This window comes from Conger conger, chromosome 1 (assembly GCF_963514075.1).
Source record: "Conger conger chromosome 1, fConCon1.1, whole genome shotgun sequence".
Taxonomy (NCBI): domain Eukaryota; kingdom Metazoa; phylum Chordata; class Actinopteri; order Anguilliformes; family Congridae; genus Conger; species Conger conger.
In genome coordinates, this window is record NC_083760.1 from 73,550,336 (window position 1) to 73,566,405 (window position 16,070).

General features: G+C 40.2%; 2 protein-coding genes across 5 annotated transcripts; one reads left to right on the forward strand and one right to left on the reverse strand.

The window, feature by feature from the left end:
* The first annotated feature begins 662 nt into the window (after positions 1 to 662).
* Positions 663 to 10,053, forward strand: LOC133140367 (tropomodulin-4-like). Of its 3 annotated transcripts, none has more exons than XM_061260275.1 (10): positions 663 to 782; positions 3,839 to 4,010; positions 4,409 to 4,565; positions 6,020 to 6,142; positions 7,559 to 7,651; positions 7,863 to 7,993; positions 8,147 to 8,254; positions 8,436 to 8,579; positions 9,085 to 9,229; positions 9,572 to 10,053. In XM_061260275.1, exons 2-10 carry the CDS (start codon positions 3,900 to 3,902, stop codon positions 9,592 to 9,594), a joined length of 1,035 nt encoding a protein of 344 aa, XP_061116259.1. In that variant the 5' UTR covers positions 663 to 782; positions 3,839 to 3,899; the 3' UTR covers positions 9,595 to 10,053. The 3 variants fall into 3 exon arrangements, with proteins under 3 accessions (XP_061116259.1, XP_061116267.1, XP_061116274.1); XM_061260283.1 differs by having other exon boundaries at positions 679 to 782; positions 3,860 to 4,010; XM_061260290.1 differs by having other exon boundaries at positions 681 to 782; positions 3,879 to 4,010.
* On the reverse strand, positions 9,036 to 15,992 carry scnm1 (sodium channel modifier 1). 2 transcript variants are annotated; one of them, XR_009710010.1, is made up of 9 exons: positions 15,547 to 15,992; positions 15,331 to 15,401; positions 15,029 to 15,117; positions 14,842 to 14,936; positions 14,574 to 14,686; positions 14,062 to 14,225; positions 13,457 to 13,592; positions 10,646 to 12,330; positions 9,036 to 9,328 (listed from the first exon to the last, which is right to left on the reverse strand). XR_009710010.1 is itself a non-coding variant. In XM_061260304.1 (8 exons), the coding sequence occupies exons 1-8, from the start codon at positions 15,595 to 15,597 to the stop codon at positions 12,105 to 12,107; spliced, it is 945 nt and encodes a 314-aa protein (XP_061116288.1). In that variant the 5' UTR covers positions 15,598 to 15,992; the 3' UTR covers positions 9,036 to 12,104. The 2 variants fall into 2 exon arrangements, 1 of the variants encoding a protein (XP_061116288.1); XM_061260304.1 differs by having other exon boundaries at positions 9,036 to 12,330.
* Between the last annotated feature and the right edge of the window lie 78 nt (positions 15,993 to 16,070).

The following is a 16,070-nucleotide window of genomic DNA, read 5'->3' on the forward strand; positions in this document are numbered from 1 at the left end:
GTGTTCGAAAAAAGAAAACATTTTTGTGTGAAATTATAAATTGATGGCTTGGGCACAATTCTCAGTATCAAACAAATTGAATCTGCCACGTCTATTTCTGGATCATTATTCCAGTTATAACTTAAAATTGCATTGATCGAGGGATGATATCAAAATACCCACAACCCGATTTTCAGTTTTAGCATGTAATTAAATACTTATTTAGTTTTCTTCTTAGAGGTAGGAATGATTTAGCTACTAAGAGCTGGGAATTATTATTTGTGTCTTAAAAGAGATGAAGGAAATCTAAGGTAAAGACTGGACTCAGACAGATGGATTCATCATTACTCCATAATTTGCTTCCATCTCTGAGTGAAAAGCGTTCTGAAGTCCAACCATTTCTCAGTTGTCTCACGTTCCTTCTCACATTGGCTTTCACAGTCACCAAATTATAGTACTCAATAGATGTCACTGTTTTCCACCTCATTCTTCTCATCTGTCCTAATTTAATTAAGCAACTGACAATCATATGCAACAGCAATCCCTCCCTCTCTCCCTCTCTCTCACACACAATCTCTGTTTCTCTCTCTCTCTCTCTGATAGCCAAAGACTATTTCAGAGCCAAAGTAATAAAATGCTGGCCTCACAAAGTGCCCAGCATCTCCTTGTCTCAGCATAGTTAAGAAAGCCAGTGACGGGCGGGGGGAGGGACAAGGGACTAAGAAAAATAAATAAAGACAATTCTCCAGTTCCAGTCACCGGCATTACCTTGTGAAGGACTACAGCACTCATACTGGCTAAAGGTAGGTGGGATGAAGCTTCTCTCTACTATGAAGTGAAATTGGTCTTGGGGACTGAAGGGCTGGGATTTCAGTGTCACTGCTGGTGTGTTACTGAGTAGAGTAGGAAGAAGATTAGAGGTCCTTCTCTCCCTTTGGGGTTTGTATTTGAGCTGTCATTTCAGAAGCCAATATGATATCCTCATGGGTCCATTCTCCTGCGACTGTGTTGACAGTTTCTGATGAGAGCTTCTTAATTTGGATATTGCTGTCATTTGTGCTCGTTTTTGCAGTTCCATATTTGTCAGATATTCATTCAGCATATACAGTATATAACAGGGCACATTTGGATTTTGTACTGAACTCTTTTTTGACCAAACTAGTCTAGTGTACTCTGAATATGTTTTTAGTTTTTTTTTGTCCCAGTGGACTTGGAATGAATAACAATGCATTAACTATGTTGTTTGAATGAAACATTCAATGGTTGTAATAATGTGTTGCTTGCGTGGCTTTTAATATTTTTCAGCATGCCTTGTGTTATTTGATCACTTTGACTCAACGATATACAGTAACTTCAAAAGGTAAAGATCAGTCATTACCTTTTAATATTTTAATGTTTTTACAGGTGTTATAAAACATATTTTCTGTGTACATTGCAAGAAATTTTACTTCACACATATGGAATGCATTTAAAAATGACATTGAGGGGAGGGGAGACACTGTCTGTAGGGTGGCCAACTCTCGACCCATATATGAATCCCTCAATGGGCTTTCATTTCCTGCCATGCCACTTTCTCTCCCATGATCTCATCTCTATCTTTAACCTTCCCTGCTTTTCCCCTGTCGGAATATAATGGGAAAAATATGAAACGCGGGAAGATTGTCCGCTTTCTTTTTAAATTAAATGAATAAGTACTTTAATTCAGACCAGTAAATTGGAAGTGACTGTTATAATCTGTATGGCCCAACTGATTAGGAGTTTTGTGCTGATGTGGTCAGACCGGAAAGGGCTGACCCATGGAAGGTGTGAAAACTTCTCCCCAATCAATCAGAGACGTGACAAACACTCAATGCTGTGGCACTACACTTTATATTGTGTATTAATTTTCAAATGTGTCAGCTGTTCCCACATTTGTGATACCAGAGACCAAATCAGTTACTTGGAATACATTGTACTCTGAGAACATACTAAATGTCAGTCTTGATGACCATCCACCTTCAGAGTAACTGACACCTGAGCTGGGATTTTAGACAACCTGAAGCTAATCTAACGGCGACTATTGGTCCACAGAATCCTGATCTGTTGCCAAGTTATGCCTTCAATGTTAGTGCACCAGTTTGTCTGCACACAACACCATAAACACTAGCATTGTGTTTTATTAGAACACCTACCATTTCATTTGTAGATTTATTTTGATCCATGGGATCTATGCTAAGAGAAGAGTGTTACTTACTGTATACAATTGTAATACATCTTGGCAAAAAATATGCACCAGAACATGTGTCAAAATGTATTATAAATAGCAGGTGCTATTCACCTGCAGCACATTTGCTCTAGCACTGGCTGAATATGGTCAATATTTGACACAAGTAGGGCAGAATGTATCTGCCCAGGACTTAACAATCCGGAAAATTACAAATAGGCAAAATTCTGCACTTTAAGGGAATTCAAAGAATTTGACATATGAATGAGAATCATTGAATACCCTCCACTATTTTTGTATCACTATGAAATCAGTAATAAACTATTAATGTGACCAAGTAAAATTGTAATTTGAACATTTACATTTGCAATTTAGCAGGTCCTATTGCTCGATACAAACAAGTAGAAAGCAGAGAATTGCATAGGCTTGAGAGCTGCTGTTGAGCTTGTTTGTGTCCCTGGCTTTGCTGTACTCTGCAGATCAGGCACCACTGTGTGTGTGTGTGTGTGTGTGTGTGTGCTCCCTGCCCACTGCCTGAGACCACCCTGTGAATCATTCTACTTCAGCCCTCTGCTCCACTTTCACAGATTAAAACTATTTAGGGTGGGGCTCAAAAGAGGTGCCCTGGGTCATTACTCTGGATACTCTGGATATTTACTTACGCAAAAGGTTACAGCAGTACCTTACCCTGGAATAAAACCTACAACTACATGGTGACAAGTCTAAATCCCTTCGAACCACACTACTGCTTGTTTTACAGCCAGTGATATTTGGAAATTATTTACCATATTTAAAGGCATCACAACAGAATCCTCCCTAGGACATACTCCTATATAGTTCATGTATTATGGCATCTTGCATTTCAGGTCTAGTTGCTATCTAGGGCTAACCTATTTCTTGCTGACATTTTAAGATAAGATATCCATCTCTAACTGCGGCAGAAACTGGAGATTTAAATTTGCTGTTTATAATCATTTATGCTTTGCTTTGTTGGAGCTATCCTCATCACTGAGATTTTTGTAGTTTTAAATGTTCAGGCAGATTGGGTGACTGTTGCAAACAATGCAGGGAAAGTTAACGTTCACGCAGAGGACACGCTCAGGATGAATTATACTTCTGTAACTTGATCTCAGTGGCTTGCAGATGTTTGGTACAGCACTGACAGAAAGTTCCCATATTTCAGTTCAGTGAAGGACGTCAACATGCTTGTTTGTTTCCCGATGTCCTTTTGGAAACTGCTGATCTTCCCAAAGATCACCGGGAAACAAACGAGCATGTTGAAATCACTCAGATCTCCTGGCTATATGAATGAATGCTTTCTTAGGGTGACTTGTCCATGATAGGCACAGCATGTATGCTGCTCTCTTTTCTCTTTTTTGAAACTCTAAACCCCATCATGCCATTATGTGGCTAAGAATAGCAAAGTCTGTCTCTGTCTTTCTCTTCACCCCCCCCCACTCTCTCTTTTTTCCCCCACTTAGTGTTTCAGTTTCCAATGTACACAATGTGTATTGTACCCTGTGTATTGCAGGGTTCCATATTATCGGCTGCCCTGTGCTCAGTGTGAGTTTGTGTTGTGATTTTGTGTAAGATATGGACAGGGGTATGTTCAGAAAGCCACTTCATATCCCAGTATCTTGGTTCCTGTGTGCTCAGTGTCCCTCGCCCCCCGCCCAGGGGGTTGGGTGTACCATAGGAGTCCTGCGAGTTAGCCTAAATGTCCAAGAAGGAGGACCCCCGGGACATTGATGAGGATGCCATCCTCAAGGGCATGAGCCCTGAGGAGCTGGATCGCCTGGAGGAAGAGCTGCAGGAGCTGGATCCAGAGGTAGGAAACATTGGGTCCTTCCAGCCAAGGTGCAAACAAGGTCATATCCCATGATCAACTTAACACTACAGTTTAACAACATACTGTACCTTGATTTATGAGAGAATGAGAGAAAAGCAAACACAATGTAATGCGAATATATACAATATGTTTGCTTCTGAAACAAAATTATTGTTTGATGAAAGCACTGTTATATGTTCAACCATATATATCACTTCTAAACCCGCTGGGCTTTACAGTAGCTTACATACAGTAATAAATAAAATAGTTCAGGATTACGTAGTTCTTAGTGACGACAGTATTTATATTGTTTTCCATTTAAATAGCTTGGTAAGGAGGGATACTTCTCAGTCCCTCAAAATGCAGCTTTTCTTGAACCAGTGCAGTTTATTTTCCAGAATGCCATTCTGCCAGCTGGGTTCCGTCAGCGCGACCAGACAAAGAAGAGCCCAACAGGGCCCTTTGATCGGGAAGCCCTGGTGAAGCACCTAAGGAAGCAGGCTCTGGAATACCAGGACCGGAATGACCTGCTTCCCTTCACCAGAGAGAAGAAAGGTATGACTGCAGACAACAGCCACAGTACAGAAGAGTGGAACCTTCAGAGAACACAAACCAGATATTTTGTCCCATGACCCCTGTAATCTGCATTATACTCTTGTATAAAAGCTTAAGTGCATCACTTGAGTGCATTTCCATTATATGATTTATATGCATTCAGGATTCAGTATTCAGTTCTGACACAGCGTAAGCCTAAAATGTATAAATGTGGTAATATAAAAGGTTACAGAGGTTTAGTATGCTTCCCTCTTTATTCCTTTTTGTTGCATTAGCCTTGCCATGATAATAGTGGGATGGAATTAACAGACCCCCTATTTCTGAGCAGTGCATCATTCTGAAATTAAGCATAGCCTGGCAGGAAAACAGCTCTGGCATTTCCCTTCTAGGGGAGTCTGCAAGAGTAGAAGTAGTCCAGGTCTCTATATATTGGACTGTCTTGGGAAGATAGGAGCAACATGATTTTGTATCCCATAATATCTATTAATATCTATTTATTTTGGGCTCAATAATGATGTTTTCAGCTTTCTCCAAGTTACACCATATAGGCCTGGTACACAGTGTTCTTAATGAATCTTATCTTTTTAATTTCTCCTCACTATTGGTACATTGTCACTTTCATTGACACATAGTGCTTCCCATCATCTGCACTGCAGTTTCATGCAAAGAAATTGCAGAAAAGTAGTACATGGAATGAAAGGTATGAGTGCACTGAGAGAGGAAGACAGTGAACTTTGAGTTTCATCAGTGTTGTGACTGATTCAAGGTACCATTACAGTGATCTTGGATGGTGTGATCACTATTGGGTGTATTGCCTGGAAAGAGTACTGGATGATTTACATTTTGTTGCCATGCCTCTATGGGAGGTATTGTATTACATAGATTCCTTTATTCCACAATGTTTGACTTGGCTCCAGATCCTTTTTCAGCCAAATCAATAAGGATATAAATAGCATAATATAACATTCATGCATGGTTGGAGGCAAGACCATAAATGGGAAATTTGTGTCTTTAGTCAGGCTAGGCCAATTAACTTTAAAAAAAAAAAAGTTGCTGTAAATAATCTGCAGAAGCAACCTTATTTTTTCATATTAATATAACTGTAGATGACCATATATAGTAGTCTCTCTTTCACAGAGACATTGCTCATGTAAGAACACAGAGAAGCCCTTACTGTCATGAATATCAGAAGCGTTGTACAAAATAATGTATTATTCAGCTGAAGCTTTTATTTTTGATTAGACAGAGAAGGGGACGATCCCCCTCAGATTGGGTTAAGGACCTTGTTCAAGGGCTCAACAGCTGTGTGGAGCTTATCGTGGCTACACCAGGACTTGAACCACAAACCCAGTCATGTGCCTTTGCCAGTAGGCTGCAGGCAGACCCTTGTAGTTCCAGTTTAAATTGCTAACCCAGCCTCTCAGTTAGTCTTCCCTTCTTTGTCATCTCTCAAGGCAAGGTATTCTTACCCAAGCCTGGCTATGGTCAAATCCCCATCAATGAGCAGATTAACCTGGAACCAGAGCTAGAGGAAGCTCTAAAGAATGCCACTGATGCTGAAATGTGTGACATTGCAGGTAAGAGCTTCAGTATCATTCCTCTCCAGGGCTGGACACGTATTTGTGAAGACTGCTTACAGCATGAAGAAAACTATTATCTTGCGCAGTTATCAGAGAATCATCATAATCTATGAAGATTAAAGTCCAGTGGTCTAAAGCACTCTATCAGAGTTGACTTATTTTATGAATATATGAATATATTATATGAATTATATGAATATTATAAACTCACAGGCATTTAGGGACAGACTGGCAGTTTAGTACAGTGAATGCCTTTAATGGTGATACTGTTCTGTGCAGTCTAGCATTTACAAGCTCTGACACACAAGCAAGGGGTTCCCTAATCCTAGTGCCCAGTAACACAAAAAGACCTGGCACTGGGCCATAGGGTTAAAATGACAGAGGTGAGAGAGACAGACAGAGAGAAGGGGGTAGAGTTTATTTCCTGGTCCTTCTCTAATGTACAACAGCACTACGAGTTCTGCAGTTCAGGTGAACATCTCATTTATAACGCTACCAATTTCACGTCTCCCATCAGACATTGCTGTCAGCAATGGGACATTTAGGATTGTCTGTCCGGAATAGATTCTATTCTGGTATTTTATTCTGGACCTCTTACTTTAGCCAGACACATCATAGGTGGCCCCATACTATTTATTCTTCAGTAGAGAATGGCAGCATAACATACAGTATAACAATACCATAGAATTGGGCTACATCATAGGAGTTATGGGGATTTCATTGCAATAGGTATGTGTCTCTGTATCTCACACACTTAAAAGACTTTAAAGCTTGTTGTTATATTAATGTAATAATAGCATTGGATTGGGTCCCAGATGGAGAACTCAGTTTTTGGTGTTTTTTTGTTTGATTCTACTGTATTCTTTGCATGTTTTTGCGAAAAAAATGAAGCGTAAGCATGGACGTACATGATTGTATATGATTTTATTACATGTACTGTACTATGAATTACATGTACTATAAGAATGTTCCTAAAGCTAGGTGTGGTAGGCTGGTTTGATGCCGATTGGCCAGCTTGGAAGCTTTTCTCTCTATCTCTTTTCCTCCCCCCCACTCTCTTTCTCTCTCTTTAATTTCCCTCCAATCTCTCTCCCTCTCTCCCCAAAAGGCTTCCCTTGCCTGTGGCTGTTCAGCTGCTCTCAAAGCAGCTGGTGTGATACAATTATATTGGGTTGAAGGAAAGTGTCATGGACAATGTTGCCCCCTGTTGCTAATAGTTGGTACTTCACTGCAATAGTTTGTAGCGCAGTTTGTTAATCATATGATCCCAGGCTTGATAATGTGCATATTATTATTTTCATTCAGTGATGAAAGTAAGGTAAAGTGTTTCTTCCCTAATCCCCTTACTAATGTAATGTACACAACCAACATCATTTGTTCATGGTTCATCATTATGTTCCATGGTGTCTGCAGCTATCTTGGGAATGTACACACTGATGAGCAACAAGCAGTATTATGATGCTTTGGGCTGCACTGGCATCATTGCCAACACAGAGGGCATCAACAGTGAGTACAATCTTTACATTCAGGACTGTAAGGTAAAGTATGAACTCTACGCAGATGAAAGTGATGATGAAGATGATAAAGCTCTTGGTGTGAAGTTTGTTATGATTCATTAATCTAGAATTGCCCACCATTGATCCAGATAAAAAGGTGGTTGTTTCCTGATGCCAGAAGGCAGTAAGCATATGGAGACTACAGTTGTATGTACATTTAGGTGTGGTGAAGCCAGACCAATACAAAATCTACCCAGATGAGCCCCCCAACCCCACAAATGTTGAGGACACGCTTCAAAAGATCCAGACAAATGACAACAGTCTCACCCAAGTCAACCTCAACAACATCAAGGTAAGACATGTCAAAGACTACAAACTACAAACAAAAATGAAATCAATCTTCACAATTTAAATCAACCAGGTGACTGATTTACCACTGAATTTACCACAATGATAATATGTATCCTGGTTAAATTAGCAAATGAAGCAATTTCAATGTCTGCAGGACCTTCCTGTCCAAACACTGAAAGAAATCCTCCAGGCCATGAAGACTAACTCCAATGTGAGGACATTGAGTATAGCGGCGACTCGCTGCAGTGACCCTGTGGCTTTTGTGAGTTCTCTTCTCTTTACTCAATGTTCTAAAGTCAGCACATATTCATTTCTGTTCAGCAAATTACTTCACTCCTGGATCCAAGCCATTTGTGGTGCAGGTGCTTGCCTGCTGGTGTTGTGACAGTGGTTTCTCATTTCCTGTAGTTGTTTGTGTGCTTAATGCTTCCCCTGTTTCACAGGTTGTGGCTGAAATGTTGCAGGCCAACAAGAGTCTGCAGATTCTTAACATTGAGTCTAACTTCATCACTGGGAATGGGATGAAGGCTATTGTCAGGGCCCTGGCTGCTAACACAACGCTGACTGAAATCAAGATCGGCAATCAGGTCAGAGATGCGGTGGCGGGTGGGTCAATAAAATATCAACATACATGAAGTTACTATTCCTAAGACTACAGAAAATGTCTAACTACAAGTATTACATCATCTCCCCGTTCATACAAGCTGTTCATGGCTATCTTCATGTTTTAAATCTGTTGACTGGCTTTGGAGAGTGAGAATACAAGCTTTCACCTACCTAATTCAACTTCCCTACCCAGACTGTTGGCCTGTTTGACAAGAGATTTGCAATCTCTTGCCTGAAACGTCACATATTTCCAAACAATATTTTGCTACCATTTGTATGTACAAATTTTGGAAAGGAATTTTGAGGGCTTGTATTCAGAGAATTCAGACATGTCTTCCTTTACCCATGTATCACAATATAAAAATGCCCGACTTTTGAGAGACACTTTTTAGCTTTATTTAATATGTATTTATTTTTAAAAAAATTATATCCCTGTCTCACAGAAGGTCTGGTTTTATCACGGTTCTGTCCTTCATCTGCCTGCAGAGACAGCAGTTAGGAGACTCTGTGGAAATGGAGATCGCTAGCATGCTGGAGAACAACCCGGCCATCGTGAGAATTGGGTACCACTTCAGCCAGCAGGGCCCCCGCGCCAGGGCAACCATGGCCATCACCAGAAACACCGACATCCGTATGTCCGTGCCCATCTGTCTGGGCACCGCCTGTCCTGTTTTCTGCTAATTACAGCACAATCCAATCACTTCTGAGTGAATTCAATGTCATTCATTGCCTAAATGGAAAAGAGACAAGAGTAGTTTTTCAGAGACTTAAATAGTGGATTCATCAGGGCTTCCAAATATTTATCTTAAAGACACATGCATTGTATTAAATGACTCATCTAATTAGTATTTGGTGGATTTTATTGACCAGTGAATTGTAGTTATATTTATAATCTGTGATTGATAGAAAGACAAAAGGACAAGCTATTGTGCATGCCTGATGTATCCATTTAGTCTAGAATTGTTTCTTCCAGTTCGCCAACAGAGAGTAAGATGAAAGAAGCCCATATGATCTTAGAGCTGCCAAGCCCGTGCTCTCTGGAGATCCAACACATTATGCCTCCATGCCTGAAACCTCAATCAACACCAGCTCTGCCAGAGGACTACGATGAACCCAGTTACCCTTTGTGCCAATTAATATAATGTTTTTCTATCCTCACATGGTCCAGTGTTATCCTTTCCAGGCCAAAGATTTCCATTCAACAATATACTGATTCTATCGGTCATGGTTTTTGTTTGAATCTGGAATGAAGGGATCTGTACTAGGAGTTATTGATTGAAGGGTGGAAAATCTTGATATTATGTAGTATGCGAGACTAACAAAAAGGAGAATGGAAAACCAAATTTCACCAAAATATCCCTACATTTGCACTAAATTTCAAATCTGTACTAATCATACATTTCAGTCAATCAATCATTTTTCTGTAAATAATTTTAATAAAATGCTTCAATTCTTCATGGTTTATGCAGTCTTGTTTAATCAACTCAGAATTGTGAAATGCAAACTGTTTGGATCATATTCAATAATTGCCATTTCTTATACTAAAGAAAATGTGGAATATTTTGAGGTTACATTGGTCTGGTCATAGAGTGCAGTACAGGACACACTGGGTGACAGATGAAAAATAAACGCAGCCAAAATGGGGCACATGCTACACCGCTAACTGTATATAGATCTGTGCCTCTAGGTGACTTAAACACTTTCTGCACAAATATACAATGACGACGAAGGGTATGTCAGACCCCTTCTTCACCTGGCCTATTTATACCAACAGCTTGGAGGGTAAACAGCGGAAGAAACCAACTCAGTGGGGGTTGGGTTACAAGTGCTCAAAATACTCTGGCTTTTATAAGGCGGGTGGAGGAGGCCGCATCCAGAAAAGCTAAATTGGAGATTTACAGATCTCTCCAGAACAGCTGCTAACCTTTCGGGACTTTCACCTTATCAAATAAATCTTACTGTGTGCCATCTATGCATTTTGGATCAAACTGAAGCTCAACTCAGTAAGTAAAACTGAGTTGGAGCTACAGTGGAAAGTCGGGCCTACCAGCTGTAAGCAGTGCGCTGTTCTGCGTAGCATGGTGTGGATTTCCTCTAATGATCAACCTCAGAATGCGCCAGGGGAGCTGCTCCTGCAGACACCATCATGACATTCAGCTGAACCAGACCTACAGCTGGTGTTGGCACACACCATATTTTTCCCTTCTGGCTTTCATCAACAATTGGATAAATAGACAAAAATAGAATTACATGCACAGTATGTTCAATGACATCTCACCCACTCAGAATTCCTTTGCATACTGGCCACAAGAAAGGGTTTTGTTTCCCACACAGGCAGTTATAGCTAAACTGATGGGTGATTCCAATTTGAAGGACACTGCAGGACTTCCAGCTTCAAACACAATGCTAGCACAGTGGCCCCCACATTGTTTTCAACCAAAAGCATAATTCACAACAGATGATACAGGTTTTATTATGCTGTAATAAATATGTTGGGAAGACTGAAACTGCAGAGACCGGGTAACTCTGTACACATCTTTGATCTGTCATTGATCAGTTTCCCAGGTCATACTGTATAGCGAAAGATTAAATCTTCACCCAGAAATCATAAGCAATGCTTATGGACATTATTTTAATGGTTATTACTGATGGCACAAATGATTGGTAGCGAAAGTGTTTGGAATAATAATTGCCCACATTCCCATTAAGTGCTGTATCCTGATATCTTAGATACACCTCTGCAAATTTGGTCCATGTATATATATATATATATATATATATATATATAAAAGCAGTCCCTCATTTAAGCATGACTATTATGCATATACAAAAAACAAGACAGAAACCTGCTGAAGATAAATAAACAACCATTTGCATAAATAAGTACATAAAACATCCTTCAAGTAATCACTTCGATATTTGCAATTCTGAGCCCTGAGGATCATGTGAAGAATTTTATAATCCATCATCCTGCGGTCATCAAATCAAATTCAACCAATGAACATTAAACATCTCCACATATCAATACATGTACCGTTTCAGAAATAGTTTCTATAGGCACTTCATAATACAAAATGAACTTTGAACAGAAAACACTGGCACTATCCTCCCAGACAAACTCTTCGCAGCAACTCAGAATCCATGCCACCATGCTGCAATCTAGGCTAAACATAGATCCAATTTCTAGGACTCAACTAGCCACTCTAAATATAGCCCTCTCACTCCCTTTAAACCTTGGGGAAATTAGATTTGTTCAAAGGGGACAGTTGTGGGAGTATGAATGACCATACCGTGAATAACCAGTGGCAGCTCTCGTCAAGATTAGCACTAATAGTAGAATATCTGCTGTTGATTTAGAATAAGCTGGCCTGGGCTTAGTTCTAATGGAAGGTATTTAAAGCAAACTAACTCGGGGCGTAAGAACAACACAGGGTGCTGAAAATAGCATCCTCGTGGTCCTTCCTCCAGGTGGCAACAGCAAACGGAGATCTGGTGATGGATTCTCTTCAGCGCTTGCACCTGTCCTCTGGGAGGCTGCCAGGTTGGGAAAAGGCAGGCTCTGTGCTTTTGGGATGAGGGGTCATGGGAGAGCGCTGATCCTGCTCTGGGACGTCTGTTGACTCAGTGTTGTGGGGAAGAGGGGGGAGGGGAGAGGGCTGGTCCTCATCAGAGTCAAATTCCACGTTCTCATCCTTTACCCAACCGCCGCTTCTGTCCTGCAGCCATCCAGAGCTGAGAGGAACACACACACAGTAAAGGAAAATCATGAGATCCACATCTCAGCAACACTCAAGAGCGGGGTGAGCAGAATTGCAGGCTTCCATTGTCAAACACAAGATTCTGCTATACACAAGCTGCTGACCCTGTAAGATATGTGGTGTTTAGATTATGGCCTTAGAGAGAAGAACTGGATGGGGAATTATTATATTATTATATTGCGTCTAAGAATGCTGATGTCCTCTGACATCAGTCACGCTGATACCCTAATCCAGGCCTGCAATCTATGGGCCTGACCTCAAGAGTTTGTCACAGAAGATACACTAGAATCAGGGCAGGGCCTTACCAGGATTTCCCCCACTTAAAATTGTCATTCTTCATAATAATTATTCATTTAAATCACATAAAATAGATTTTATATGTACAAATGTTAAGTGAGGGGTTCTAGGAAGCAAAACCACTTGTGTTCAGTATTCAGAGTGCTGAATATCTTAACAAGGATATTGTTTGTTGGAAACGCTGGATTCAGAACATAAACGTATTCATTATACTTAATTCTCGCTTCTCGCTTATCCTGAACAGGGTCACAAGGGGGCTGGAGCCTATCCCAGCATACATTGGTTGAAAGGCAGGAATACACCCTGGACAGGTCGCCAGTCCATCACAGGGCACACACACCATTCACTCACACACTCATACCTATGGGCAATTTAGACTCTCCAATCAGCCTAACCTGCATGTCTTTGGACTGTGGGAGGAAACCGGAGTACCCGGAGGAAACTCACGCAGGCACGGGGAGAACATGCAAACTCCGCACAGAGAGGCCCCGGCTGACGGCGATTCAAACCCAGGACCTCCTTGCTGTGAGGCGGCAGCGCTACCCATCCGTGCACCCCGTCCCCCCAAATGATTCAATGCATAATTAAAAATTATGACCAAGTATGTAGTAAGAGACCCATAAACCTTGTCTAACACCTCTGAGCCCTTACTTCAAATTATTTCAGCAGATTGTATTCTATTGACCAGGAGTTGGATGAAAATATCATCGATAAAGTTTCATTTTCAAAAGAATAAAAACTATATTTACTAAAATACTAATATAATTTTGAAATAATATGAACTGCTTTCAACGCAGAATTACCTTTTCAGTTTGAGATAGTGATCCAGCTCTCTACGTCTCTCTGCTGATATGGGTTCTGGGTCCAAGGTAATTGTGGGCCTTGACTTTTTCTTGACTGCTTCCTGTTTTTTCAGGGCTTGTGGGTGTGTCTGATGGCCTGATTGGACAGTGAAAAATTCAAGTGAAGTCATATGCACTTTCAAAGTCCTGCCCACTGCAAAAAATGTGACTGGACATAGGAAGTGGTTTAAAACAATGGGGATTCCCATTGAGAAATACCCAAAAAATATATATCTTCTCATGAGCAAACAATTACTGTACACAACCTCCTTCTCCAAACATCTAGATGAACAATATTGTAAATCTAATAATACAATTTAAAATATACATTTGCTTACAATCAACTGATCAGCAAAACATGTTGTTTGGAGATAAAGGTTATGTAATGGTTCTCGAGAGAAGACACAATTGTTAGTTTTTCTCCATGGGATTTTGCATCGTATTAAACCACTTCCGAGACCCAGTGACTTTACCACTCTATAGGGTATAGCTACATATTCATGTTTAAAAAAAATCACATCACACTGAACATCAATGCGCATTTTAACAAATGCATAAGACTGTACCTTTTGTACTGCTACAATAAGACGGGACTGATCTGGTTTCCTTAATTACAGCACCCACCACCTCAGGACATGATATCTGGTTCAGTGGTGAAGATTTGTTGGTGGGAGGGATGACAGTTTGACAATGCAGACCAGAGCTAGTAGAGCCTTTTTCAAACTTCAAGCTTAAAATGTGAGTAAAAAAAAAACAAACAATTAGAAACAGATTGTCTCTAATCTGATATAGGTCAAAGTTGAAGAGAATCAAATAACTCCAATGACTAAGACAGATTGTAACCCATGAAAATAACTGCTAATGGATGGTATCAAGATATGGCCTTTGCCATCAAAACAGAAAAAGCACAATATTTATTTGTTGTAATAACAATATCAGTGATGACTCAACAATGAATTACATTAAATTTGTTTTGGTATGCAGGATGTAGGCCACTTTGTTCCACAGAACCAACGGAAGAATGCACATAAAAGATGCTGGGAACAAAGGGGGGAAAATAGCTGTTCTTGGTCCTTACCTAATTTTCTTGTGGCAGCTGCTATAGGGTATGGACTTCAGCAGGGCATGATGGGTAATATTACGGGTCTGTGTGAGTAAAGGAGCAGCTTTCCCTTCTTCCTGAGAAAGATTCTGTGGTGGATGTTATAGAGCAATGAGTAACACAACATGAGAAATGCAACAAATACCACAGGCACATTATTACTCTGGATGCTCTGTTTGAGAATTTTTGGAGGGGCTGTGGAAAAAGAATGAAGTAAACTAACTAATTAAATTAAACATCATACCTGCTTTCCTTCTTCAGCTTGAACATAATTCTGATGCCTACGTTTCTCAATTTCATTATGTAACGTTGTCTTCTTTCCATAAAACCACTTCAGTCCTGAAAATCAGTGCGTTATTTAGGAAAGTCAGTGACAGCTGGTCCAGTGGATGGACAAACAATAAAACAAACATAATAAGGTATGGCCATACCTTCAAGATGCCTCTTTCCTTTTCTGTGGACCGTCAGCATGTCAACAGTGTCAAATACAGGACGGTAAGAGCACACTAAGCAGGTGTACCTGAATGTAGAAAGGTCGGTAGCTATTAAAAAAATAACCTTAATCTTAAATCTACATTGGACAGTACATAATGTCAAATAATTGTACGCACATGTTCTATTTAAGAGAAATTTTTCATTATTATTTTGCTAGTTGCCTCGCTCTAAAACTTTCGGGATAGTGAGAGCCTTGCAATCAAATAAATAACCAACGTCAAGTTGCCATTTACCTTACCTTCCATTTTTCATCAAGGCAGCTTCATCTTCAGGTATGAAGTTTGACAGGAGATCTGCAACACGTCGTTTCTGAGAAAGAAACATAGGATATAAGCTAAACCATGTTGCTGTAGAAAAGCTCATCATGGTGTCGTGAATTCACATAACAAGTTAACCATCTTTTGGAATTTATAGAAGTTAACATTGACGTTAGCGTCGTGATAACACTGCTTACCTTAAGAATGTTTAATTGACTGGAGTCATCTCCTTCCCTTTTAAATGACATTATGTCGAGACCTTCAGCTGCTAGCTAGCAATAATTTCAATTCCACGGGCTTGGTTTTCTTCTTCTTTGTTTAATTTTCTAAACCAACAGTTTACAGTTACCGCCACCTAGTGTACAGGAGTGTACATGTAGTCGTTTGTTGCTACTGTCTATATGGATTATTGTACATAACTGGAGATTTCAGGCCTTCAATTTAGCGTTTAAATAAATAAATAGTGCTGGTTGCATGATTGTAAGCAAGGCAATTATGCTAATCAAGGAAGCTTCCTCTCTTGACAAAACGTTAGCCCTGCAGGGTGCAAGACATACTAAAACGTACTAAAGAACTTCAAACTTTACTTAGAGTCTAATAAGATTGAGCGCAATTCCAGCTCGCTTATGTGGAATCGATATAGGGACCGTGTGACCATGTGATGGTCATGAGATGCATTGTACCAGAGTTATAGCCAATTGGCCATTTTTAATTGGATACC

Excerpts from the sequence above, each read along its gene's own strand:
- LOC133140367 (XM_061260275.1), top strand. The coding sequence starts at position 3,900 with ATGTCCAAGAAGGAGGACCCCCGGGACATTGATGAGGATGCCATCCTC. Across the intron at positions 7,994-8,146 it reads TCAACCTCAACAACATCAAG|GACCTTCCTGTCCAAACACT; the intron begins GTAAGACATGTC and ends CAATGTCTGCAG. Across the intron at positions 8,580-9,084 it reads AAATCAAGATCGGCAATCAG|AGACAGCAGTTAGGAGACTC; the intron begins GTCAGAGATGCG and ends ATCTGCCTGCAG.
- scnm1 (XM_061260304.1), bottom strand. The coding sequence starts at position 15,597 with ATGTCATTTAAAAGGGAAGGAGATGACTCCAGTCAATTAAACATTCTT. Across the intron at positions 14,687-14,841 it reads AAGCTGAAGAAGGAAAGCAG|AATCTTTCTCAGGAAGAAGG; the intron begins GTATGATGTTTA and ends CATCCACCACAG. Across the intron at positions 13,593-14,061 it reads TTATTGTAGCAGTACAAAAG|GCCATCAGACACACCCACAA; the intron begins GTACAGTCTTAT and ends CTGTCCAATCAG.